This window comes from Lissotriton helveticus, chromosome 11, assembly GCF_964261635.1.
Source record: "Lissotriton helveticus chromosome 11, aLisHel1.1, whole genome shotgun sequence".
In the NCBI taxonomy this organism is placed as follows: domain Eukaryota; kingdom Metazoa; phylum Chordata; class Amphibia; order Caudata; family Salamandridae; genus Lissotriton; species Lissotriton helveticus.
The window spans coordinates 1,009,943,341-1,009,970,999 of record NC_136072.1 but is presented as its reverse complement, the minus strand read 5'-3'; the positions used below and the strand labels follow the sequence as shown (position 1 = coordinate 1,009,970,999).

General features: G+C 46.7%; 1 protein-coding gene across 1 annotated transcript in view; it reads right to left on the bottom strand.

Annotated features, from left to right (window-relative positions):
• Nucleotides 1-26,791, bottom strand: part of SART3 (spliceosome associated factor 3, U4/U6 recycling protein) — a 542,493-nt gene extending 515,702 nt beyond the window's left edge. The window contains exon 1 of the mRNA XM_078667411.1: nt 26,508-26,791. Within this exon, the coding sequence (XP_078523537.1) occupies nt 26,508-26,690 (183 nt within the window). The 5' untranslated portion in view covers nt 26,691-26,791. The remainder of the gene's footprint in view (nt 1-26,507) is intronic.
• Between the last annotated feature and the right edge of the window lie 868 nt (nt 26,792-27,659).

Genomic DNA, 27,659 nt, shown 5'->3' with positions numbered 1-27,659 from the left:
AATCCTGCTTTCTCAACCTTGCCGACAGGGAAATAACCTGGTACCCACTCGTCCCCACAAATGGTACAACAAAAAATGCAGAGAAGCACATACTGCCCTAGTTAAAGCTGTTAAGTCTCGGAATGCAAGCTTGGTGAAAGCTGCCAGGTCATCCTATAGGAAAGCACAAGGGGAGGCTAAAAGGGAGTGGGAGGATAAATACTGGTCCGACCTCCTGGTAGCCTCCATGTCTAGCAACCCCATCAAATTTTGGGAAATAGTTAAGTGGGGGAAGGATCCGGACGGACGTATCCCCACAAACCATGTGCCCCCCAACGAATGGGTGATCTTCTATGCAACCCAGTTCCGTGCTGTTAACTCTACGCCATTTAGCACAATTGAAAAGACTCCCCACTCCACCACCCAAAGCGAGATCATCACTTTTACAGAAGGAGAGGTCGAGCTTGCATTAAATTGTACCATGCGAGGGAAAGCGCCAGGTATGGATCTTATACCCGCTGACCTGTTCAAAGCTAACCCTGCCCTGTGGATACCATACATTGTCATGGTGGCAAACTCCATTGCTGCAGGTGCAGGCATACCCAAATCTTGGAAGGGGGCGGAGATCCTGCCGATTTATAAAAAGGGCAATAGGTCTAGTCCGGGTAATTATCGCCCGATTAGTCTTATTGACTCTATACAAAAACTTATCGCTCGCATGGTCCTGGGCAGGGTCCAAGGATGGATTGAGATGGAGGACATCCTATCCCCAATGCAGGCGGGCTTCAGATCGGGAACCAGCACCATCGACCAGGTGTTCAGATTTTGTCTGATCTACTGGAAGGTGGTGCTGCTTGGCGGCGGTACCATCTTTGCAGCGTTCATCGATCTGAAGTCCGCATTCGATCTTGTACCGAGGGAGAAAATGTGGGGAGTCCTGAAGACTCTAGGGATGCCAACCGAATTGCTTGACTTGATAATTAAAATGCATAAGGACAACTTTGCAAGGGTAAGATGGGGTGACCAGGGCCAGGTGACAGAACTCTTCCCAGTCACCCGTGGTGTCCGCCAGGGTTGTGTTTTGGCACCCACTCTCTTCCTATTGTTTATTGACCAAGTCGTAAAATTCTTTGAATCGACCCCAACTGATGCTCCCATGCTGGCAGGACAGCGATTCCCAATGCTCATCTTTGCTGATGACACCTTACTCCTCTCCAGAACACGCAGCGGCCTACAGCGGGCTCTGGACCGCTTTGAGGAGTTCTGTGTCATCAGCGACCTTAAGGTGAATGTTGGGAAAACCAAATTTATGGTCTTAAGCAAGAACCGCACTGTCCGGAGTACAGTTAGTATGGGAGGGGTCAAGCTGGACCAAGTTGAGAACATGACATACTTGGGGGTTATGCTAGATAGTCGTTTGAAATGGAAAACACAAGTTGATGCCCAACATCTTAAACTTGCACGACTTACTGGCTGTTTACTGAGTGAGCAAAGGAAATCTATTACCAAGCGGGTCACACCAGCCCTCAAAATCTACGATGCCAAAATTAACCCTGCAATTCTATATGGTGCGGATCTGTGGGGTCATATGGATTTGCAGGGCCTGTTTAAAATACAGTGTAAGTTCCTCCGCAACTTGGTTGGTTTGCCACAGTCGTCCCCCTCAATCCCCCTTTGTTTGGATTTAGGATGTCCTCCAATTAACGAGTTGGCCAGATTCAGACTGGTTGCCTTCTGGAGGCGCCTATGGACCTCGCCCGACCTTACCCTATTTGCAAACGGGGTAGTAGAAGTAAGGGCAATCAGTGGATCGGACAAAATTCCCTGGTTCCGAACGGTTAAATTGATCTTGACGGACATGGGCTTAGAGTACCTCTGGACTTCCCCAGCTGTTAGTATTTTTCCAACTAAACAGGCATTTAAAGAATTGTACTGGTCCACGCTTCGCCTGAACAGAATAAATGCCTCCTGCTCTACTAGTCTTACTGGTAGGTTTCTTTGTTTTAAGTTGGACCCCATACGTGAACACTACTGGGACACGGTTTCCAAATCCCTAGACAGGAAACTTTTCCACCAGTTCCGGGTGGGCACTTTGCCGTTGAATACCTTCACGAAAAATTGGTCCTCTAGCACCACGGATCAATGCAAATGGTGCCCAGGCCAGAAAGAAACAGAGGGCCATTTTCTGTTTGCTTGTCCCAAATACCATGAACCAAGGATCAAATGGCTAAAACCACTCTTTCAGAGACTGCCCATAAGAAAATCAGAAGAGGCTATCCATGTATTAAAAACTAACACACTGGAAATTATCACAGTGTGTATTGCCAAATATCTGGGTTGGGCGTGGATACTCAGGGCAAAACAGTAGCTTAAATCTGGATAGCATGAATTTACTTGTAATCCCATTCTATTTGGGGAAATTTGTTTTAGGGAACTTGACTCAGGATTGTCTACAAACTGTTTAATTCCTTTTTAATGTATGTGTATTTAATGTCAATTAATTATTGCTTGTAAAATTGTCTTTTATGATTCTTTTAATAATCGAAATAAAGACTTTAAAACCTGATTTGCAAATTACTTGAACCTGGTGCGAGCACACCTACGCAGAGTCATGTAAAGTCTATCACAGGTCGAGGCCCTGGCAGGTGACACCAAGCATACAATAGCAACAATAACAAAAAAAACAGGACAATGCTGGAAACCTCTGCAGAAGACACATAAGGGAGCTCACACTAAATAACTAGAGACTGGTGGTGGGTATGCTGGAAAAAAGGGGAAAAGAATGCCTGGATCTACACCTGGGAGGTTACATAACAAAAATGTTTAAATCTAAACAGCCATTCATTCATTTTTAGGGCTCGGACTCCTCCCCACTGAAAGTGGGAGGAGTTTCGAGATCCTAATGTTAAAGAAGAGAAAAAAGAAGTATCTCCTAGGGCTTTGGCGAGACAAATTCCACACATTCCTTAGCGTGTTCTGTCATCTGGCCAGTGATTCGTCTTCGTTGTGTTGTCGTTTTAATAGGCTTGAAGTGATAGGGTAAATGTAGTTTTGTTCCGCCATCTTGGGCATTTTTCGTTCGTGCTCGCGCAAAGAAGTACATTAATTATAATTAGGAGCTGTCAGGGTGCCTCCGTAAGTGAATCCAGATGGCCGGGCGCGTTCACCATTCAGCAGCGCTCAGTGCGCATCTCCCTTGAGCTGCTGCGTCGGTGATGTTCCTCAGCTCACAATCTTCTGCCTGTGTTGTACCTGTTCTGGGTGTTGTTTCTATGTGAGGGGCGCTTGCTGAATAACAATCTTTTCACTATACAAAAGCCAAAATGACGGGCTTTGTCAATGTTTTCATTACCCTGCAGCCTATGGCTCTCGGCCTATTGTGCTTGTCACACCCGCTTGTTGTATCAATAAAAAGGCGCTGTCTGTGTGGTCCTCAGCCTGACAGTTGCAGAGAGCAGGGCAGGGGCCACCGTGTTTACACAGCTTGCACAAGTAGGCAGCGCGGAGTTTTTAGCGCAATCAGAAACTGTCTATTTATTCTCGCGTTTTCAAACAGTTGCTTAGCAGGCTGCGGGGAGGAATGCTGTCCTTGGGGTGCGGGAAACTGTGTGAGGCAGATGCTGGGACGCAGAACGCGGCACCGCACTCCCAGGCCAGGCTGCTGGCGATGGGCAGGCCATTGACGTCATTTCACTGTCATCAAACGAGCTGCAGGCAGTTCCTGGGTCAATGAGAGAACTTTAGGGAAGGATTTGGGAAAAATCAAGTGCGACGGACACTTACTTGCCTTATGCAGCATAATTAGGGCTGCGCACGTGTCCCTCTTAAATGGTCAGCCTCTTGTGTGTTGCAGTCGCGCCTTGCAAGTGCCTCGGAAACCTTAAGTAAACCGGGGTCATGGATTGCATTACATTGTTTTTTCATTGCCACCGTTTTTCAAAGTTCACTATTCGCTCTCTTAGGTTTGTTTTTAGGGCACCCTTATTTATCCTTGCCTTTGCCCATGAACACATGCCCTCCTACACTGATTGGCACGATAAACGTCACTTACTCGAACACAGGCAATGAGCCAAGCTGGAAAATGTATGCAGAATCTTTCATTGTATTGAACATTTTGCTGAGTTTTTCTGTGCGTTGTAGCAAAGGCATGCATATTTTTCAGCAATTTTAGGTTTTCTATGCACGCCTCGTGCACGAGATCATTAACTGTTTTCTGTGACGTATATCTTTTGTTAAACCACTTTGGTAGGGCTAAATACAAATATATGGCACAGTAATTGTCGCAAAAGTAATTCTCACAAGGAAATGGCAAATAGATAAAACAAGGAAACTACATGAAGTTCCTTCATGGTGTTTGCAAAACATGCGTGTGGCTTATTTTAAATGACACTTAAAACTAAACTGTGTTTTAGTTTCTGAGGTAAAAAAATAGTCTAATAGCTTGATTCCCCAGGTACCTTAGAAAGATTATCTCCATCAAGCAGAAACAACATGTCTGTGGCCTTATTTTATGCAAAGTTTTGGCTTATTTTAAATGATTTCAGGCTTTTTGTACATTACAATTCACTGAAAACTCACAATAACATCATATTAATTAGCACAAAGGCTCATTAAAATACGACAGAATAGATTTACAATAAAGTGGCGAAGCGTGGTGTTAAGCCAAGAAGGCTAACAACAAGCTTTGTCACTTTAGAAACGCAGGGCTGCCCCATATTTACAAGAATGTGGTGTAGCCCTGCGTTTCCCCCTGCGCTGGCGCTAAATTTAGCTTCCTAGCGCTATTGCAGGCACCCTTAACACAAAGTGCAAGGGTGCCTGTGTTGAGGGGAAAATTGTTTATGTGCAGGAAGATCCTGCTTCAGAGTGCAGATTGAGAGTTGAGAGTGCAGATTGAGAGTGCAGTTTGAGAGTGCAGTTTGAGAGTGCAGTTTGAGAGTGCAGTTTGAGAGTGCAGTTTGAGAGTGCAGTTTGAGAGTGCAGTTTGAGAGTGCAGTTTGAGAGTGCAGTTTGAGAGTGCAGTTTGAGAGTGCAGTTTGAGAGTGCAGTTTGAGAGTGCAGTATGAGAGTGCAGTATGAGAGTGCAGTTTGAGAGTGCAGAATCAGAGTGCAGAGTGCAGATTGCAGTTTGAGAGTGCAGTTTGAGAGTGCAGTTTGAGAGTGCAGTTTGAGAGTGCAGAGTGCAGATTGAGAGTGCAGATTGAGAGTGCAGTTTGAGAGTGCATTTTTAGAGTGCAGTTTGAGAGTGCAGAGTGGCAGTGAGTGCAGACTGAGTGCAGAGTGACAGCGATTGCAGACTGAGTGCAGAGTGACAGTGAGTGCAGACTGAGTGCAGAGTGACAGTGAGTGCAGACTGAGTGCAGAGTGACAGTGAGTGCAGAGTGACAGTGAGTGCAGAGTGACAGTGAGTGCAGAGTGAGTGCAGAGTGAGTGCAGAGTGAGTGCAGAGTGAGTGCAGAGTGAGTGCAGAGTGAGTGCAGAGTGAGTGCAGAGTGAGTGCAGAGTGAGTGCAGAGTGAGTGCAGAGTGGCAGTGAGTGCAGAGTGGCAGTGAGTGCAGAGGGGCAGTGAGTGCAGAGTGGCAGTGAGTGCAGAGTGGCAGTGAGTGCAGAGTGGCAGTGAGTGCAGAGTGGCAGTGAGTGCAGAGTGGCAGTGAGTGCAGAGTGGCAGTGAGTGCAGAGTGGCAGTGAGTGCAGACTGACAGTGAGTGCAGACTGACAGTGAGTGCAGAGTGAGTGCAGAGTGAGTGCAGACTGACAGTGAGTGCAGAGTGACTGTAGAGTGAGTGCAGAGTGAGTGCAGAGTGAGTGCAGAGTGAGTGCAGAGTGAGTGCAGAGTGACAGTGAGTGCAGAGTGAGTGCAGAGTGACAGTGAGTGCAGAGTGACAGTGAGTGCAGAGTGACAGTAGAGTGCAGATTGACAGTAGAGTGCAGAGTGACTGTAGAGTGCAGAGTGACTGTAGAGTGCAGAGTGACTGTAGAGTGCAGAGTGACTGTGGAGTGCAGAGTGACAGTGAGTGCAGAGTGACAGTGAGTGCAGAGTGACTGTAGAGTGGAGAGTGACAGTGAGTGCAGAGTGACAGTGAGTGCAGAGTGACAGTGAGTGCAGAGTGACAGTGAGTGCAGAGTGACAGTGAGTGCAGAGTGACTGTAGAGTGAGTGCAGAGTGAGTGCAGAGTGAGTGCAGAGTGAGTGCAGAGTGAGTGCAGAGTGACAGTGAGTGCAGAGTGACAGTGAGTGCAGAGTGACAGCAGAGTGACAGTGAGTGCAGAGTGACAGTGAGTGCAGAGTGACAGTGAGTGCAGAGTGACAGTGAGTGACAGTGAGTGCAGAGTGACAGTGAGTGCAGAGTGACAGTGAGTGCAGAGTGACAGTGAGTGCAGAGTGACAGTGAGTGCAGAGTGACAGTGAGTGCAGAGTGACAGTGAGTGCAGAGTGACAGTGAGTGCAGAGTGACAGTGAGTGCAGAGTGACTGCAGAGACAGTGTGTCAGGGTGCACATTGTGTGAGTGTGCAGAATGAGTGTGCAGGGTAAACAGTGTGTGACTATGCAGGGTGACATTGGGAGTGTGCGGGTGAGCAGTGTGTGAATGTGTAGGGGCAGTGTGTGAGTGTGCAGAAAACACCACACACACATACACCACACACACATAACGCACACACAAACCACACACCTCAGTCTCTCAACACCACACACTTGTCACCACTCAACACAACACACTCACCACCACACTCACTCCCCAGGCTCACCCCCACAGACTCACCACCACACACTCACCAGCACACAGAAAACAACACACACAACAACACACCCCCAGCCGTCAATGAATGCTTTCACCATGCACAAACACCAACAACCATCATCCATCTGTGCACGCTTTTACCAAGCACACACCCACCAGCCATCAGTGCACCCTTCCACCAGGCACACACACCTCCAGCCGGCAGTGCACTTTTCCACCAAGCAATCGCAGTATGGTACACTTTACTTTTAAACATATTCATATAAAGCACAGCATGCCACCATTGGTAAAATTACAATTCAACCAAGATACTTCCACTACACACCACATGCACACACTCCATAACACATGGCAAAAAGACATTGGCATTTACAATGCCATTAGCTCAAACTCAAATAAATCCGAGCCCGATTGTATTTCTAATGCTTGTTAATATTGACAGGGCACATAGAATGCCTGCGCTTCCCCACCACCTCGTAAAGCAATCATCTTTCAACTCCTTAAGTACAGATAGAGGGATGTACTGCCCCACACTGCGAGGAGGAAATTCGAAATAGAAGGAGCCCATGTATTGTTGTTTTCAGACTATACACAAGTACAAACAAGCATTGGCATAGCCAATAGGTCTCGCTTTTGGGACCTTATAAGTATTTAGTTATGCAGCACAATATCCTTGGTGCAACAACATCAACTGTTGCATGGCTAAACACTTATAAGGTCCAAAAGGCGAGACCTATTGGCTATGCCAATGCTGGTTTTAGAATGGTGGCACCCGCGATTTAGCTTTAAACATCTTAAACTAAAGTGCAGGTGCCGTGATTGCTTTAAAAGTAAAGATGTTTGCATTTCCACACACAAGAGGCTGAAATTAAACATTCCTTGTGGAGCTCAACAAAGCTTGTCGATGGGCCCTACAAGACGCCCTTAGGGAGGGTGCTCTTAGTCTGTGATATGGTTTCCAAATACATCCACTTACTGCCATCCGTCTCCTGTGAAGACACAAGAACGTGTGTAAAAGGTGAGCATACATCATCGTTCACTCACTCACTCACTCGGCAGAGCCCAATAAAGAAAAGGTGGCAACCACCTGTCATCGTGACATTATCCCTGGTTGGCAACTGTGGTTTATCCTGGTACAAACAATTTCACAATGTCGTCCCTCCCAATGTGCACAAGTCCCCAAGTGCTTATAGGCGAGTACACTCGGCGCTATATAAATTCAGCCATCTAGGTGCACTGCACGGGTTTAAGAGGGTCTTGAACACCAGCAGGGCTTGCACGGTGCAGTACAGCACTTCTCGTCTGTGAGTCTGGCTAGCACTGTTTACACTGTCTCCGTGCTGCCAGTGAAGGGATGAAGAGGCGCCTTATTCCGTCGAGGTCTTTGGTGAGCTACAGTGTGGAAAGGGCTGTCGGTGCCCAGAGCAGTGGCACCCAACTGAGAACAGATGTGAATGCTGGGAGCAGTGAACGGGTAGCTGTATGCCTGAGAGGGGAGGTGGAGGAGGGAGGAGGGGGGGGGGGGGAAATGTCTTCTCTCAGGAGTTCACCGATATTTAACCACAAGGGCAGGCGCCCACTTTGGGACAAGCACGTGCCTCCTACCTTAAAAATGCACGGCATGCAGGGGAACAGGTAGCACGAACGTTATTGTTATGTGTCAAAATTCACATGTAACAGTTTACAAAGACTAAAATAAATATTCTAAAAGAAAAAGAGCATAGCATTGTCACCAATAGACCGGGATTAAATGTGGGCGAAATTGCGTTTTTTTCCCCACTTGAGATATGCACCACTTTTGTAAAAGGTGAGTGTATTATGTGAAATACTCCTGGGCTCTTGTCTGCACGAAAGCTGAGCTTGAGCTGTGCCCTTGCATGCAAACCCCAGACCGGACACCAGCTCCACATATCTCCCATACAGAAGCTACAACGCACAGCCAGGTTCATAGTGTGTGTAAGACATTTTTAGCTGCAGGAAGAAGAACAAGGACCGCCTCCCTCTTCCTGCCACACTGAAGTGCAAAACTGCAACCACGCCCAACTCTCTCGCAAATACCCCGGGTACCCTGAGATACTGCGCCAGCGGTGTGGACAGACACTAGATCAAGTGAGGCCAGGACAGTGGTGCTGGTGGTGGATAGCAATGGATGTTAGAAGCACGTAGACCCTCAGCGACACAGTCACAGCTCACAAACACGCTGCACAAACATGCTGCACAAGCAGACACAAAGAGCTGACACAAAGTAGCATCTCTTGCAAAGTTTGATCGGGACAAGAATAGACTCGCTCACATTTTATTACTTATGGGGGCTTTGCATAAAATGTTTGCAGACTGATTAGCAGGAACGCAGGGCAGATGTTAAAGAATGGGTTCAAAAACCAAATAGTGACAATGTACTGCTGCCATCTAGTGGTCAGGAGGAAGTCTGATGACAACGTAATATCCACACGGCGACACTGCTAGGCCTCTGGAATCCCAAGAGACCCTATCCTCAACAGAAAACAGTGCCGGGAGGCGCGGCCACAACGTGAACATGAACCCTTTGAAATATGGAACCGAACAGATGGTAAACAGATGGCGCAGTGCTCGCTCCCGCAAGGTAAACGCCACACATGCACAACTGCTCACTGGAAACAGTGCAGTACATGCACGAGTTTCCCAAAAAGTCCTGAGTGACTCCAAGAGGTCACTCCTAAGCAACGCTTGCGCGCTTCAGAGGCGAGACCTAGAACAGTGGCGCTCCTTTGAGGCTGTGAAAAAAAAATACAAAGACAGAAATATGAACTATATGAAGTTCTTTCCTGCTAAAGTGAAATTCTCCATGAAGGCAGAGCACTCTTTTTTCTTTTTTAACCACCACAATTTGAAGGAAAGTGCTCCTATTTGACTGTCACCCCACGTTTTGTCTAGTATCTGATGCAATTTTGACAGGAAGGCACAGAGTTCCTGCTATCCAGGTCCTGAGTGCCAGATCTCTTTCCCTAAAACTATACAATTGTTCCTCCAATTGGCAACACCTTTTGCACCCCCTGTAAGGCCCTATTAAATTGTACCCTTGGTATCTAGGGTAAGGAGGCTAAAGAGGGTCCCTAAGGTCTGCAGCATGTATTGTGCCACCCTAAGGGACCCGTCAGCACCAACAGGCAAACTGTAATTGCACCCTGCATGCCATGGTGCTGAGAAAAATTAAGATAACATAGCATACCTCGTGTGCCATACCTACAGATACAGAATACAATATAGGTAAGTCAACCCTACAGCAGGCCTTACAGCCCTATGGCAGGGTGCACTATACTACATGTGTGGACACATCTGCATGAGCAGATAATCTCTATAATGCCTAAATTGATGCTTAGATATTAGGAGTGAACAAGGAAGCCATTTTGAGAACCTGTGCTGGACACTGTTGGTTACTAATTCCCCAACTACACCATAGCTTCTCTGAAACTAGAGACGTTTGGTATCAAACATCTTGTATTAATAAACCCACACTGATCTCAGTGTTGGATTTATTAATACATGCACCCAGAGGGCATCTTAGAGGTCCTTCTGAAAACCTACCGACTGCTAGTGTGCTGGGTGACTGGTGTAGACCTGCCTCCTACCACAGACCGGTTTCTAACCCCATGCAGGTGAGAGCCCGCGTGCTCTGAGGGCAGAAACAATGCATGCTCCAGAATGAGGTGTTGTCACCTCCTCCAAGCAGGATGGCAGAGTGATCATCATATCAAGGTAGGAGGCTTGAAATGCCTCCTACGCGTTTGATATGTGATCCAAAGGCTTCCCTAGGCAGGGGAAAATGCCACCGCCTGCCCATTTGGCACCAGGACAGGTGGGAAAATTAGCTAGACTGGGATACCTGACGTGAACACAAATTTTAGAATTGCAACATCCTAGTTCTGGTGGAACTGGGCTCTCTGGGTCAGGGTTAGGCCCACTTCCCACAGAAAATTGTCATATAGAGGACGTAGACACCCTAAAGGTAAGTAGCCCATTGACTCCTACTTGTCACTCCCCTTAGTGCCCCTAAATTGAGTATTTTGGTGGCACCATGACACCAGGAACTCAGATTCAATGGATGTGAAAGAAGACAAATAAGAGCCACAAGAAAAGCGAGAACTCAAGACTTTCTATAGACCTTTGGCACCAAAGCCTGCCTGCCTACACCAGTCTTATCAATCATGATCAGTAACTCGTCCTGCAGCCGAACAGCTTCCAAGGCCCATGGGAGACTGCCAGCCCTTTGCAAATTGCCAGCAACCTCCCATGGAGTAGAGGAACTACTTACCTACAGTCCACAGGCACAGAAATCGCAAAGTCCAGTTTACCGAGTTGCCACTCCCCAGCCAGCCCGACGCAGCAGCCTCCCAGGAAGAGGACCCTGTGCTCCTGAAGGTCAGATCTGTCCCCCACCAAGTAAGGGGACACCAGGACCCAACATGAGCCGCACAGGACCAATACCCGGGCCACAGGACCTCTTGCAGCCAACAAAGCCCAGGAGATTCCAGTCTGAACTCGCAAAACTCTGAGACCGAGCAGCCATTGAGAGACGTCAGCACCGCATAGACCCAGCTCCAGAGTGGCCCAGCTGTCCTGCTTTTGCACCCTCAACAGGAAAGACCGATAAAAACGCTAGGCTGTAGGACGCATAGAGGCCAGCCGACCTTTCGACTCTGTACCCAAACCCTCCAGCCTGGGTACCAACGAACCGGCTGGGCCCCCTTGTCCCCAGGACCCTTGTGAACTAAGCACCCCGTTGGGAGCTCCCCACTTGCACCCCAGTCCCCTACTGCTGCCTGTGTCTAGGTGCCAACCCTTCTTTCCACCGGAGCAGTGCACAGCTACCAATCCGACCAGCACCTCTGCACCCGGACGCCCCAGGGCAGGAACAAGTAACTGCTGGTGGTATTTTGGACCTTGGCCCCCTACAAACCTAAGTATAGAAGGATACCTCCAGAAACCAACCATAAATAATTGTATTCAACATATGCCTTTTCTCCCACAACGAAGCACTGCTGCGTAGACACATTTAAGTGAACTGTTTACTTACCTGTAAAAATTCTTATTTAACAAAAGTACTTACTTGATTGACAGAAGTTCTTGGTATCAATATTTATATTAAAATAAAAGTTATTTTTTCAAAGTGGTCTTGGATTTTTTCTTGTGTATATCTTATTTATTGCCTTTGTGAGTACAATAGACGCTTAATACTACCCTCTGATAAGCCTAAACCACTCATCCACATTACCACAAAAGAGAGCGTTTAGTGTTAGATTTTTTGCCTCTGGAAACCAATAAGGGCTGCCTAAACTCTTTGCACAGTGTACCTCGTTTTGGTCCACTATATAAGGAGGCAGATTCCTACACATGTCAAGCCTGGGTTTGGCTGGAATGATAAGATAACTCTAAAAACTGGCTCGTGCAGACTCAAAGATGGAGAACCACGTTGTGAACCAAAGAACAAAGAAAAACATTCTGACAGGTCGTAATATGAGGGAGCAGTGTCAACCAAAGATGCAGATGGAACTCACAAATAAGACAAGCAACTAGATGGGTCTGACATGGTAAAAGAAAGGAGACTATACCTAGGTTTGTGCAGTTAAACACTGAAGCAAGCCCCCCTCCCCCTAATTAACTATGGGCCTAATTAGCTGTAGGCTTTTGACAATATTGCGGAAAAAGCTGGGTCTGCAAGACTCAATTTACAGTTATGAATGTTTGTTTATTAGTTCTTTTAGTGATATTGTTTTCATAGAGCACCTTCTGCAAATGTTCGATTTTGGAAATGAGAACGCCACAATGACATGCCTGTGTATTAGAATATGGTCAATGACCCTGGTTATAGATTGAAACATGGGAACACCGATCACTGTCGAAATGTGATTTAAGTTTTGGTTACACAGAGGACTCCACATAAGTGCCTAAACTAGGCAGCACGAAGACAACACTCATGTACAGTCAACCACAGAAAAGGGCATAATCTCAATAAGGTTATGGAACACCAGGAGGTTAAATAACTATGTGAAAAGAGAGCACGGGTGGGGCATAGTTACAGATAGCTTGCATGCAGGAAACAAATTTGCTTTCGGATGAGGCCAATAATGGCAAATGCAAAAAGAACAACTAATGGACAGAATGCAGAACAATGTCATACATGCACCCCAGTACAGAGAGCTGGGCCTAAATCCATCGTTTTTTTGCTCACCATGCCATTCCACTTTGGACCCAGCCATATGCAAATCAGTCTTGACCCTGCACCCAATGGGAACAGTCCAGCCCGAACTGCCAGGCTAGGACCTCCTTGGACTGGAAACAAGCATCCAAGGACCGGTTTTGGGCTTTAAGCCCTCATCAGCCAGGATAGCTGGACTCCAGTGGCACGGAGAGCACGGGACTCACATCTGAGCATTTCCGTCCCACTCGGGTGACAAATGCAAAGACAAAAGAACAATTGATGGGCAGAATGCAGAACAATGTCATACATTCACCCCAGTACAGAGATCTGGGCCTAAATCCATAGTTTTTTTGCTCACCATGCCATTCCAGTTTGGGCCCAGCCATATGCAAATCAGTCTTGACCCTGCACCCAATGGGAACAGTCCCGCCCGAACTGCCAGGCCTGGTCCTCCCTGGACTGGAAACAAGCATCCTAGGACCGGTTTTGGGCGTTGAGCCCTAATCAGCCAGGATAAGGCAGACATAAATGGAGGAAGAAATTCTACCATGCCAGTTTGTGTACACATGCGAAGAGAGGGGGTCCTGGTTAGCCCCCCAATCTGCCTTTTACAGAAGATAAAATAAACACAGAAGATGACGGCAGATACTTGAACTTACCTGGGAAATTAAATGATTGAAAAATAACAGTGGGGTTTTATGCCACAAATATAGATGATGGTGCCTTCTATGTGAACTTTAGTGAGAAGATAACCCCATATTTGAGATCAGCTATGATTTGGATGGCGAAGCTTAATTTTTAATTTTGTTCTAAATGGCGTTATGGACAGGATGCCACAATTCTTAACATATAAACAGAGAATGTCTTGGATCATTGCATGAAGCTTTGGAGGAATTAAACTTAGTGGACATATAGACAGCGCACAACCCCCTGGTGAGAGAATACTCACACTATGCACAACCCCACAACAAAGTAGATTTGGTGCTGGTGGACAGGCCCCATGCACAGTTTATTGTAACAATCCTATACCTGGACAGGGTTTGTCTGATCACTCACCGATCTACTTTAAATATAACATGGATGTATACTGACAGAGCCAGGATACCAACAGAGAAACTGTTGATATGGTTTTGGAAGGACGCAGAATTCTGTTAAACCATGGGATTCGCAATAACAAAATATTTTATCTTTAATGAGAACAAGCTCAGTAATAGGGGTAGAGAGTAGCATGACCTGAAAGTGGTAATGAGAGGAATAACGATCTCCCAGTTTACCCCACTGATTAAACAAGTTGATCCATTGCTCCTTGCTAAGGAGAGAGAACTAACAAGACTACAAAAAAACACTGAACAAGCTACACAAAACGATGCTTGAGGGACTAAACATTGAAATATTAGAAAAGAGAGTGAAGAAGGGACAACTCCGAAACAGGTAATTTTGGCAGGTTTTACATAGGAAAGGAGACAAACTGGCTAAATTGTTGGCCTAGCCTTCGAAGAAAGAATTAGCACTCACAAATATTACTGCCGTAAGAGATGCCAAGGGGAGAAGCCATTACACACAAGAAGGAATAAACAGCGTTTCTTAAATATTATAAGCAGTTATATGCAAATCCAAAGGTGCCAGATGACAGAAATAGGCTCGATCCTCACCATTCAGGGATTGTGAAGGTTATCCCAGCAACAAAGAAAGCAATTAGTTGTTAGACGAACACCAATTAACTATGAATGTTTTTCTAGCAAATATTATACAACATAACACACATACAACAAATAATTGCCAACATAGACACTACCTTAGTGAGGAAAGTAGTAAAAAGTAACAAAACCTCTCGAACCATCATGTGAGAAAATGGGTGGGTGCAAAGGTGAGGAGGATTTGTTTGCACAGTAGTGATGCCATAACAAATGTCTCCACTTCGCTGCAATAGATGTATCACCTGGGCATGCTGATAAATGCTGACAAAGAAAAAAATAACTACCGCTGCTTCACCTGTGTATGCATTAGTTGGCCGACTGATAATCACTAACATTTACTATATGGGAGGATGAAGCAGAACAAGTCGTAGTGGTCAGATATCCAGACAAATGGATACCCAACAGCGCAAACTCACGTAGGTGTTCTCATAGTGAAGTGATTCAAGCATGTCTATTGAAGGATGACATCACCTGAATGTTGCCACCAGAAAGAGGGTGCATGACTCTGTTCAAGTACTACAGGAGAATTGGACTGGACGAATGAGTACATCTTCCTAGCAGCCAAAATCTCAAAAAGCGCATAGGCAGTGCGAACAACACATTATATATACATGTAACAGAAAGGCCAGCTCATAGGCAAAGGAAGGGCAAGAAAACATCACGCTGCAGCCAGAGTGGAATAGGATAGTGATTGGGGGCATAGCTTAACAAACGAAAAGTACCAATGCCTTCAGAGGGTACGGGAGATTAAGGAACTCCACGTTGAAAATAAAAATGACCAACCATTACTGAAGGAGTTCACTGAGAACTTGTTTGAGTCAATCCAAAAAAGCTGCATTATGGAAATGTTGTGTTGGATAAAAATAACATATTAGAATGTCAATGGCTATAATCTGAAACAATGAGCCCATATGGATGTAGGTTTAAAGCAGACTACAGCATATATGAAAGCAATGCATATATGTTGTCTACAAACAAGCCAGGTGGCATTCCCATGTTTATCATTTTTTATTTTTCACTGTAGTTAGTATTTCTATTCTGAGCATAAACTGCTGTAGCAGCAAATTCCCATGATGTGCCTCTCCCCAAGCAGTAGCTGATCAAATGTATTATTGGTTGTCTAGATACTACAAATGTTACCAAATCAATTGTGAGATGTGCCTGGTCAAAATCCAGTCAGTGCGTAAAGACACTCACTCACACCAACAGTTGTATGGAGTTTTAGATTCCGAATTAATTTTCCCGATTCATGCCCTTATGTAGGTACAATTTGCGTTGCCCTATTTAGGCATAGAAATCAAGCCCTTATTTAGGCATAGCCCATGCTACCGAAATACAGGCATGGCTACTTCCATCCCTTCATCAATGTCACAACGATTTCTTGGAAAACCAGACTCTTAAGCAGAAGGGACTTCCCCTAGCCTGGATATTGATCTCTCCAAGAAACTCATTTATTATGCATGAACAACTATTCCCTAGGGGTTCAGCCAGGACGTTCAAAGCAGGCATTCCTAAACACCTTCAAGGTATAAATATACCTTCACTTGCTATAGCAAAGCACGGTGTGGTTCGGTGCAGTTCGACGACCTACTTGCCCGACGCAGCTCGCTACAGCAAGTGCCGAAGGAAGAAGACTCGCCAGCCGACGCACTGATCAGGAAGCTGCCCTCCTCTGCTGAGATTCCAGCTCCAGTGTTTATGACTCCCCTTGCGGAGTGTTAAGAAATCGAGTCCCGAGACAGAGATACCAGACCTCCTTCATTCTAAGGTATGGAGTTGATTAGAACCTAGAGAAACCTTTGGCAATTCTTGGCAGAACTAAAACCTATGCAGTCAAGTCAAGTCAAAAAGCTTTATTTCGATAAAAATTCGTTATCATAAAAGCAAGACAATAATAATAATTTTTACAATTTACATAATTACATTTTCTTAAAAGAAGAAGAGTTCTATATTTCCTGGCCCGATTGGGAGGAAAGGGTTTGCTCAATAACACATAGCCAGTTAATAACAAGAATTTAAGACATTAGTAGAATAAATATTCTTTAAAAAAGAATTAAACGGAGTGTTTTAGCTTTCTGGCTCGAATAGCCCAAGCCCAGAATAAAAATTTGGCTAGGGCACACACATAGGGTACATAGCTATCCGAAACAAGTATCCTAATTGCCACATCATGACTCCTGGTTCCCAGCTGACGGCATAGGTTCTTCAACCACACCCTTCTTGGATTTGCGTATTCCCTACAGACAAATAAGAAATGGGGTAATGTCTCTGGATGAGCTAGGCATGATGGACATAAATCAGTTTTGCCTATACAAGATTTCCATGTTTTGGTAAAGGTATTCAGTGGCAAAGTACCCGTTCTAAATCTAAAATACAAAGACCGGGCAAAAGGTTTCCCGATTATGTCCAAGTAGGGTTCTCGCCTGGGACAATCTTTAAACATCAAAAAATCCTCTGTAAGCCTACCAAGGGACGTGCTGGAGTGTCTTTGGGAGCAAATCCAATCCCAATAGAGCTTTTTGAGTGTTTGTTTTGGGGGTGAGCTTCTGCTTAGCCAAGAATCAAGTAGGCCCAATTTGGACAATAGAATTTTCATATCTTTTAACCATTTGATTCTGGCCCAGTTTGGTGATGCCATTATTTCTTCAAGACCTCTGGCGTAGCCACTAAGTTCTTCTACCCGCCAAATACGGGCCCACAACAGGAGAGGGCGGAATTTCGCAATTTCGCCGATCTGGGTGCAGCCAAGGTCCATAAATAAAGGTAAAAGTGGGGTACTTTGGGGAAGGGACATTATTTGTCTACAGAAATTATTCTCAGATCTTTGCAGAGCTTCAATAGATGCAAAGCCCCAGAGTTCAGCTCCATAAAGGGCAGAGCTGACACCTTTGGCGGCATAGATCTCGAGGACTGTTCCTATTGGTTTGGATGAACTGGAACGTTGCTCCCTCAAGAGGGCACCTGTGATCCTTTTATGGCTCAGCAACATCTTGTCTAGATGGGGCGTCCAATCCATTTTGTCTGAAAGGCGTATCCCTAGGTAATCAAATACCTTTACCCTTTCCAAGGGCTCAGTATTTAGGATAGGGGGACGCACCTGTTTAGGGGGATTGAGGACCAGGTACTTTGTTTTATTGGTATTAATTACCAGGCCCCGATCAGTACAAAAGGATTGGAAATTGACCAGGAGTTTCTGTAGTCCCATAGGAGTTTTGGAGATTAAGAGCGTATCATCCGCGAAGAGGAGGGTCGGTATGCGTTCACCAGCCAGGGATGGTTCGTCAGATGGAAATTTAAGTAGATGCTCAACCACCCCATTAATATACAAAGAAAAAAGGGTGGGAGCCAGAACACATCCCTGGCGGACCCCTCTCTCGACCGGAATACAGCCCGTTTTCTCCCCTCCAGAACCCCACCTAATTTGGGCAAAGCTGTCCTGATGGAGCCTGACCAGTAAGGATAATAAATACTGTGGCAGCCCCATGTTAGCCAGGACCTTCCATAATGAGTCCCTAGGGACAAGGTCAAAGGCAGTCTTTAAATCGATAAATGCGAGATAAAGACTGCCCTTGCCTATCACTACCACCTTCCAATATATCATCATAAGCCTAAATGCTTGCTCTATCGTTCCAGTACCTACTCTAAAACCGGCCTGGAAATCGGTAAGAATTTTGTTTTCTTCTACCCAGTTGAGTATCCTGAGTAAAAGAACTTTACCGACAACTTTTTGGCTGACATCTAGCAAGCTAATCGGCCTATAGTTGGATGGATCATCCCTTGGGCCTTTCTTGTAAATGGGGACCACCTCCGCCCCCTTCCATGATGAAGGAATGGGGGCGCCCCTACAAATAGCAACAAGGAGGGAATGGATAAGTTTGCCCCATTTAACACTATCAGATTTTAGCAGGTCCCCGGGAATACCATCTGGTCCAGCAGCTTTTTGTGGAATAATAGAGTTTATAGCATATTCCACTTCCTTTAACGTAAAGTCAAGGTCGCTAGAGAGGGGCATATAGTTAATATGAGAAGAGGATTGAACAAACCCTCTCTCATTGGGACCATTGTGACAGGAATAAAGTTTGGAGAAGTGGGCCTCCCATACCTGTCCCGAAATGTTGCAAGTTATAAGGTCACTGTCTGGTCTATTTCGTGCCCTTATAGTGTCCCAGAAACATTTGGAATCTTTTTTCATACTTGCTTCCTTGAGGATTAGCCAGTAGGCATCATCCCACTCCCTTTTAGCTAGCTGCAGGGCCTTTTTATGTTCTCTTCTGGCAGTTTGGATTAATGTGGGGGACTTCCCTTTGACTGCCTCTATTAGGCGGGATTTGGCCTTTCTGCATGTAGCCGAATACCAATCGTGCTTGCCTTTGGGTTTAGATAGAAGTTTCTGTTTCCCTGGAGACAATTGTACCCAAAAGAGGTCCCCTATGGTTTTTATGGCAGCTTCAAAAATAGTAGTGGCCTTAACTGCAGATTTAATTAAATCAATAGAGGCAATTTCGGCTTGAGTACCTTTGACCACTTCATCTATGGTGGATAATTTGTCGGTATTACACATAATCTTGCTCCACTTTAGTCGCCTGCCACAAGAGGAAACAGTAATCCCCTGCGGGCAGCTTAGTGGGACTGGCAACGTTTTGGTGGGCCAAGGGTTTTTTAAGGATAAGGAAAGTGAATTATGGTCACTCTCTGTGGTAGTAATAACAACCATGTCGATAACAAAACTCCAGAGACCCCTGTCCAACAGGATGTAGTCAATCCGTGTAGAGTGACCAACTCTGTTGAATGTCGGAGCACCCAGCAGATCAGATCGAGTACGGCCATTGGCTGCTCTTAAACCAAACTCTAGTGTGAGTGCATTTAAATGGATTGCACTACGAGTCCAGCGCTTGATGGATGGGATAGAGAGGGTGGGGATACCCCATCTACCATCCTCTTCTCCCAAGTCAGGTATTCCTTCTAGGGGGAGTGGCTCGTATGTGCAGTTGAAATCCCCTGCTACTAAAATATGACCAAGTCCACTCTGCTCCCCTAGTTGGGCCTCAAGCTCCATTATTGTAGGTGAAATACGCCCATTTGTTGTTCCTCTGATGTAAACATTATAGAGGTCAACAGTTATTCCTCCCTGTAAGCCCAGTAGGGAAATACCAAGGATATCAGGTGTTCCTGCCTTCTTCATAGTTAACCTGCAATTGAGCAGGATGCTTATCCAAATAATAAGCCCCCCCCGATGGCCGCCCCTTCCCTGTCTTGGGTTTCACTGCAGGTGTAAAAAAAGTAACAAACCCAACCCGGTGCAGTGGTTCAGTAGCCCATGTCTCTTGGAATATACAAATTTTATGAGCATCAACCAGGGCATTCCACTCCGGGAGACCTAATTTCCTAGAGATCCCAGCAAGATTCCAACTAAGAATTTTTAGATCGCCATATGGTGGGTCACCTTCTGGGATCACAGCAATTTGGGGGTTAGATGAATCTGCAAAGCCCCTAATTGATGTAGGTGGTGACACCTCTAAGTATATGAGGGGAGATGTATCCAAAACTACATCCTTCGTAGTGTTATTACTGTGAGGGAAATTAGTATCTAGGCCTCCCTTGAGGGTAAGTCAATCAACCTCATCTAGTACACAGTACCTATTTGGATGGGCAAACTGTGAATAAGAGGGGTTAGAGGACGAAAACGGGTCCTGCCATGGCTGCTGCCATTGATTGTTGGCTGAGAGTGATGGCTGAGGGAGTTGTTGCCACTGCTGGGCAGGTTGAAAAAAGGATGGTAAGGAATGAAAAGGTTGTTGCCACTGGAGGCCAGCATGATGCGGAAACAAAGATGGAAAATTAGGCGGCTGCTGCCAGTGGTTAGGGGCATATTGTGGGGGATGTGCAGGCCCTTGATTACTTGGAATAATTGGCCGATGGAAGTTGGGTCTTGACGAGTTGGGGAGGAAGTAAGACAAGGGGAGTGGTTTGATTTGGGTGGCAGGGCCACTGTTAGGTGAATTACAGATGAAACTCGCTGCCCCTACATCCCTAAAATTAACAGTAATTACATCCCCTGATATTGTTTTCTTACTCCTACCCACCCAGTCCCCTCTACGCACAGCAAGGATTTTCCCGCTCATACTATTGGGTAGGGGTCTGTGTAGTTGGAGCCACTGAGCACATTTGTTTCTTAACTCTACATAAGTTTCTTTTGCTCCTTCCTTCAGTGGGGGAACAGCAGTCAACACAACCACAAAAGGAGAAACTTCTGGTGGCAGGCTAATGGATTTGTAGCGAGCCTGCTTAGGTTTAGGAGCTTCAGAGTTAATTGTAGAGTGAGAAACTGGGGTGTTCGTGGGTTTTCCTTTAGGGTCCTTCGCCTGGGAGGTGGTAGATTTAGTACCGGCGGCTGGTTGTTGCAAGGACGAGGCATCACTCACCGCTTTTGGGGTAGGGATGAGTGGGGGTTGAACAAAATTGTTTCCTGGATTGGGCAAGTGTGATGCAGGTGGTTCCTTGGTAGATGGTGGTATTTTCACCTTATCGGTTGTATTCTTAGTGGCCTTAGCTGGAGATTGAGGATTAGGGGGTGGTTCTCTGTGCCCTTGCTGCTGGACAGACCCAGGCTCGTTGATCTTGTAGGGCCATTTTGTATTAATAAGCGACGTTAGTCTGTCGAGTTTAGAAATCAAAGGTTTTATTTGGGCTGCTATTGTGGCCTCAAGATCCTGCTTGAGGTCTGTGACCATATTTTCGACCCAACAAGGAATACCAGACGCTAAGTGTGGAGTAGGTGAAAACAGATTGTGGTTCCTGGCTTTAGCTTTAGGCTTCTCCTTAGGTTTATACTTGGGCACTGCATTTATAGGCATAGTAATAACCTTACCCCCTGAGTCACTAGGCACGAAAGGGGTCGACTTAGCAGTTAGCCCATCCAGGCCCGGCTCCGTCTCTCTAGGTGTCTGGCAGGCTTCTAGATCTGGGGTCGCCTCCAGATCCACAAAGGACGGATCCGAGTCCGAACGAGTAACTGACAAGTCAACAGCGCTCGGTACTGTAGCAGTGCCTATGGTAGATGAGGGCAAGGGCAAGGAGCGATTGTTCAAGGCTCGCTGAGAAGGTGAGTTTGCATTTGCAATGGAGCCCAGAGAGGAGCGCTTGGCATTCATAAGGTCCAAGGAGACTCTTTTCTCCAGCAGTACAATGCTCTTGTCAATTGTCTCGTTTACCCGTGAGATAAAAAGGTCAATGGGACCAGTCACTTGTGCTACCTCTGTAGCTTTTTTAGTACAGCTTCTAGTTTTGTGTCGCATAATTGATGTTGGTAGGACAGTATCAGGTGTTAAATAGATATAGCCTCAAAAAAGGAGTAAGCGAGGAATCGGCCTACCAGAATGGTGGTTTCAGGGCGATGTAACAGGGGTTCAGGGCCTGGCCGTCCTCGGTCGTCCTTGAACGGCCTTAAACGGCCCGCTCTTAGCCCGGTCTTGTCCCGGTCTTGTCCCGGGCTGCGTCCCGCGCTGCGTCCCGCGCTGCGTCCCGCGCTGCGGGAGAAGTGCCTCCAGTTATAGGAAGTTTAGAGGGCGGTGGGCGGGCCGGCAGGGAGAGCGGACCGGATGTTACCAACGGTCTGTCAGGGACTCCTGGGAGTTGGAGTCCCTGTCACGCTCGCAGCCCTGCAGCCCTCCGCCGACGGTCTCCCAAACTGCTCCTCCTCGGTGACAAACTAAGCAGCACCCGCGGAGCGGGTGCGGCGAGGCGTGGGTGAAGCCCGTGAAGTCCGCGCTGTGTCCAGGTAAGCGCGTCCCAGCTATGCGCTTCAATGGAGTTTTGCCAGTACAAATGGTGTCCCAGTGAGGGCTTTGCAGCGAGGGGTTTTTAGATGCACTCCGGTGGGCGGGGGCGGGCCGGCAGGGAGAGCGGACCGGATGTTACCAACGGTCTGTCAGGGACTCCTGGGAGTTGGAGTCCCTGTCACGCTCGCAGCCCTGCAGCCCTCCGCCGACGGTCTCCCAAACTGCTCCTCCTCGGTGACAAACGAAGCAGCACCCGCGGAGCGGGTGCGGCGAGGCGTGGGTGAAGCCCGTGAAGTCCGCGCTGTGTCCAGGTAAGCGCGTCCCAGCTATGCGCTTCAATGGAGTTTTGCCAGTACAAATGGTGTCCCAGTGAGGGCTTTGCAGCGAGGGGTTTTTAGATGCACTCCGGTGGGCGGGGGCGGGCCGGCAGGGAGAGCGGACCGGATGTTACCAACGGTCTGTCAGGGACTCCTGGGAGTTGGAGTCCCTGTCACGCTCGCAGCCCTGCAGCCCTCAGCCGACGGTCTCCCAAACTGCTCCTCCTCGGTGACAAACGAAGCAGCACCCGCGGAGCGGGTGCGGCGAGGCGTGGGTGAAGCCCGTGAAGTCCGCGCTGTGTCCAGGTAAGCGCGTCCCAGCTATGCGCTTCAATGGAGTTTTGCCAGTACAAATGGTGTCCCAGTGAGGGCTTTGCAGCGAGGGGTTTTTAGATGCACTCCGGTGGGCGGGGGCGGGCCGGCAGGGAGAGCGGACCGGATGTTACCAACGGTCTGTCAGGGACTCCTGGGAGTTGGAGTCCCTGTCACGCTCGCAGCCCTGCAGCCCTCCGCCGACGGTCTCCCAAACTGCTCCTCCTCGGTGACAAACGAAGCAGCACCCGCGGAGCGGGTGCGGCGAGGCGTGGGTGAAGCCCGTGAAGTCCGCGCTATGTCCAGGTAAGCGCGTCCCAGCTATGCGCTTCAATGGAGTTTTGCCAGTACAAATGGTGTCCCAGTGAGGGCTTTGCAGCGAGGGGTTTTTAGATGCACTCCGGTGGGCGGGGGCGGGCCGGCAGGGAGAGCGGACCGGATGTTACCAACGGTCTGTCAGGGACTCCTGGGAGTTGGAGTCCCTGTCACGCTCGCAGCCCTGCAGCCCTCCGCCGACGGTCTCCCAAACTGCTCCTCCTCGGTGACAAACGAAGCAGCACCCGCGGAGCGGGTGCGGCGAGGCGTGGGTGAAGCCCGTGAAGTCCGCGCTGTGTCCAGGTAAGCGCGTCCCAGCTATGCGCTTCAATGGAGTTTTGCCAGTACAAATGGTGTCCCAGTGAGGGCTTTGCAGCGAGGGGTTTTTAGATGCACTCCGGTGGGCGGGGGCGGGCCGGCAGGGAGAGCGGACCGGATGTTACCAACGGTCTGTCAGGGACTCCTGGGAGTTGGAGTCCCTGTCACGCTCGCAGCCCTGCAGCCCTCCGCCGACGGTCTCCCAAACTGCTCCTCCTCGGTGACAAACGAAGCAGCACCCGCGGAGCGGGTGCGGCGAGGCGTGGGTGAAGCCCGTGAAGTCCGCGCTGTGTCCAGGTAAGCGCGTCCCAGCTATGCGCTTCAATGGAGTTTTGCCAGTACAAATGGTGTCCCAGTGAGGGCTTTGCAGCGAGGGGTTTTTAGATGCACTCCGGTGGGCGGGGGCGGCTATGCTAAACAGCTCTTACTTCTTACCTCGTACTAGACTTAGGTTAGGTACATTGGGGTAGGCGTATTTTAGAAGCACCAGTTGAGTATTTTAGCCTGTGTTATTTATGTATGTATTTTTATATGGCTTAGAATCCATATAATGCTATCACAGTATTATTTTATAATACTATTCTCGCTGTACGCATTATACTTTGCATTCTCTCTAACGATTGTAGCAGTTCACCTCTCTTGCATGAGAAAGAAGACTGTTCAATAAACCTTTTATTGAAAACGCCCGTCTCACTATTTCTCTGCAACTCTGTAGAAACGAAGCATGCACGATTGACTGAGTAAAATAGTTATCTATTGTTTCCACGACTCTGAGGATATTTTGTTCCAGTCCTAGGGAAACAAAGTTGTTATGCTTATGCGGTTGTCAGAAACGAATCCCTTCTTGTGTATTCGAGAAAGTTTCTAGTGACCTCTGAGCTAGCTGGCACTCACTATTAAGTTTAGTATATTTGATAAGAGACCTACTGACCTAAGTCCTACGTCATATCTATAGGCTATATTATTCCAATGCACAGAGCCTATTAGGAATATAGGAACTATACTACACAACCTGAAGTCATAAATCTGATAAAAACACAGCTGCTACACGCAATGCTACTTGCTGAATGGACAGCAACGTCTTTGGGACAAGACAAAACAGATATAACTATGGAACTCTTAGAATAAACTCCTGCAATGTTTGCAGATTTGCTGTGTGTCCAAATAGGGATGCATTTCCTGCACTACATAGCAATCTTAACCTATTTTGAAGGATAAGGTGTTGTCCTTTACATGCATAAAAGCGGTTGTGCGTGCACAGATAGGAGAGAGAGTTAGCACTTGATTTACTGGAGTGAAGTTCACATTAAACTGGATCTAGATAGTTTGAACCTCTGAGTGTCTTCCTTTGGGAAGCTGCGTCTACTGTGCTGCACAATATCATGAGGCACTGACTATTACTCCAGTGAGATCTTTGCAACAGCTGAACTCCCACCTAGCATTAACATGTTGGATTCAGAGTCTGGGCACATCCCATGAAGAGAATCCAGACAAAGTCTAACAACAGACCAGGATTCATACCAACGTAAACCAAATTGCTACTCGTAAACCACTTTGTACTGCATCACTTTTTCTAACCACTTGGCCCAAGCCAACCAGAACGGTCAACAGCTTCACATTGTCTCCTCCCTTTCCACCGTAAAAACTGTTTTGAAGATCCACATTCAAATCCTGGAAGCATCCACATTTAATTAATTCTCTCCTCATCCCTCTGTCCTACTTCCCTCCACAATCATCCATTAATATAAATAATATATGATGTTGTATTGATTTGTATAGCGCAGGATCCAGATATTGTTTGTGTCCGCATACAGTACCGAAAAATAACATGCACTATATATATTTACAAAAACAACCATTTATATTCATAACCGAAACTAGTTCTCATATTATGTACAGTATAATGATAATATTATACAGCATTTCTTCTCTAAATGCCTTCTTTTCTCTAATAACCATCTGGCTGCCTGCCACCCAATAATGGTATAAAGGAAATGGCAAACTAAGTCATTCTGAAGTGTATTCCAAACAAACATTGGCAAAGTCAGCAGGTCTAACAGGCTTTTGACTTTGACAGTGTTTTTGTTTTCGCAAAACTTTATTGTTGCGTAAGCTTCCTATCCGTCATGAATCTGATAAAATAAACAATGGTCAAAAGCAAAGTATTTTTGGTGTTTGGCACATTAGGGAACTACTTTGTAGTCAGATGTGCTCTTTACGAAAAGGTTAGTTGCTCATAATGAAGTTAGCCAGTGGCATAAGTGGGCAGACCCAAGTCCCATGCTTTATTTATACTGTATAATGTACAGGGTGGGAGGAATGAAACAATAACGAACCAATTGATGAAGAGCGCATGCTGATGAAGAGCGCACGCTGAAAGGCGAATAAGTAAGCATATTAGAATAGCAGCGCAATCAAAAGATCTTGACTTACGCCAGACCTAAAAACTAACCATCACACGCTGCCATTCCACTGTACTGCATCGCACAATTAATTACTGCACTCACAGTTTGTATTAACACAGATCACCTTTGGTCTTCTTTTGACAGTCTCGCCAGCTTATGCATTTCTGCTATGACGTCCCCATCACTTGCTGCTCAGTATTGGTATAGAAGCAAAAGCTATGTACTGTATTACTACCTGCTACAAAGGCAGCCCTTCACTTGAAGTGTATGAACAGCTGTACAAATGCAATTTTCCTTACCCTGATGCTACAGGGAATCCCAAGTGATGCACTATTACTAAACTGCTCTTCCGTCAGACAATCTGAATGCCAATCGTAACATGTCCTTTAAAAAGACACATAGTATGCCCTCTCTTCTATTAATGAACATTTTTTCCCACCGCTTACCACCTTTCATCCCCAATCCCACCTGCTCCTCCAACCGCTGGATCTCCGCCTCGTTTTCCTTGTCGTCGTCATCCTCGTCCTCCTCTTCGGAAGAGGAGCCATCCTCCGGTTCCTCGCAGGGTTCTCCCTCTGACTCCATCTCCCTGTTCTGAAGGTCCTCCTTCTCCCCTGGGTTCGGCTCCTCTCCAGCACCCGCGGTCGCCATGTTGGGTGCTCGCTCGCTAGTCTGTTGCTGGTCAGGGCTGTTCTCGTCGCGCCGGAGCAGAGCGGTCGGGAGAGACAGGGAGCAATAAACTGTCTGATGAAATATGAGATGATCATTATTTTGCCTCATATGTAGTCTGGGCTCACAAACTCGCTCTGACCGTAGGAACATCCTATTGTGATGTGTGTTTGTACAGGCATTTTGATAGACAGCAGTCATTGCGCAGCAAAGGGGCTTCGCAAGCGAGGTCCTGTCATTTAAAGAAGACGCGCTACAACCAGCTTACTTAAACGTGACCCACGAGGCTAAGGAATGTTACGCTGCTTCCGAGGTAGTGTCAATTGATTTAGTCCAGTTTCATTTTATTAACAATTACTTCATTCGGGACAGCTTTAAAAAAAAATGTAAGGAATTATTAGTACGTGGTAGAGACGTTAGATATGGTATGTTACTGACAGTGAAGTGGGTAATTATATTTCCAGTTAAAGACAATTTTTGGTTGTTGATAAAGAAAAATCATTTTTTTCTATGCATAAGTGTACAATTTGACATCAAGAGGGACTCAATGGCTTGACACTTTCCACTTAAATGGGATTCTAAAATGCGGAAACTACTCACCTTCTGTCTGGTTCTCCGATTTATATTAAGGGTCCATTCTATATAACCGCATTATATTTTGGGACCCCATTTTTGAGTCTACATGCCTAAAATAAACATTTTGTTCTCTTTCATGTTTCCTTTTGAGGTGCTCTTATTTTGCTCTGCACAGGGATTTATTATTCAGATACTCTCCACAGACCGAGCAAATATAACCCAGGCCCATCTTTCAGGACGTGTGGTGCACTGCTGGCCCATGAGGTGTCCAGGTGCAAGACACAGAAGCTAATGGATCACCTGATAGTCTATGTAGGTCTGTGCATTAGGTAACAAGCAATGCCAAAGCCAATAGGTCTCGCCTATGCCAGAGCT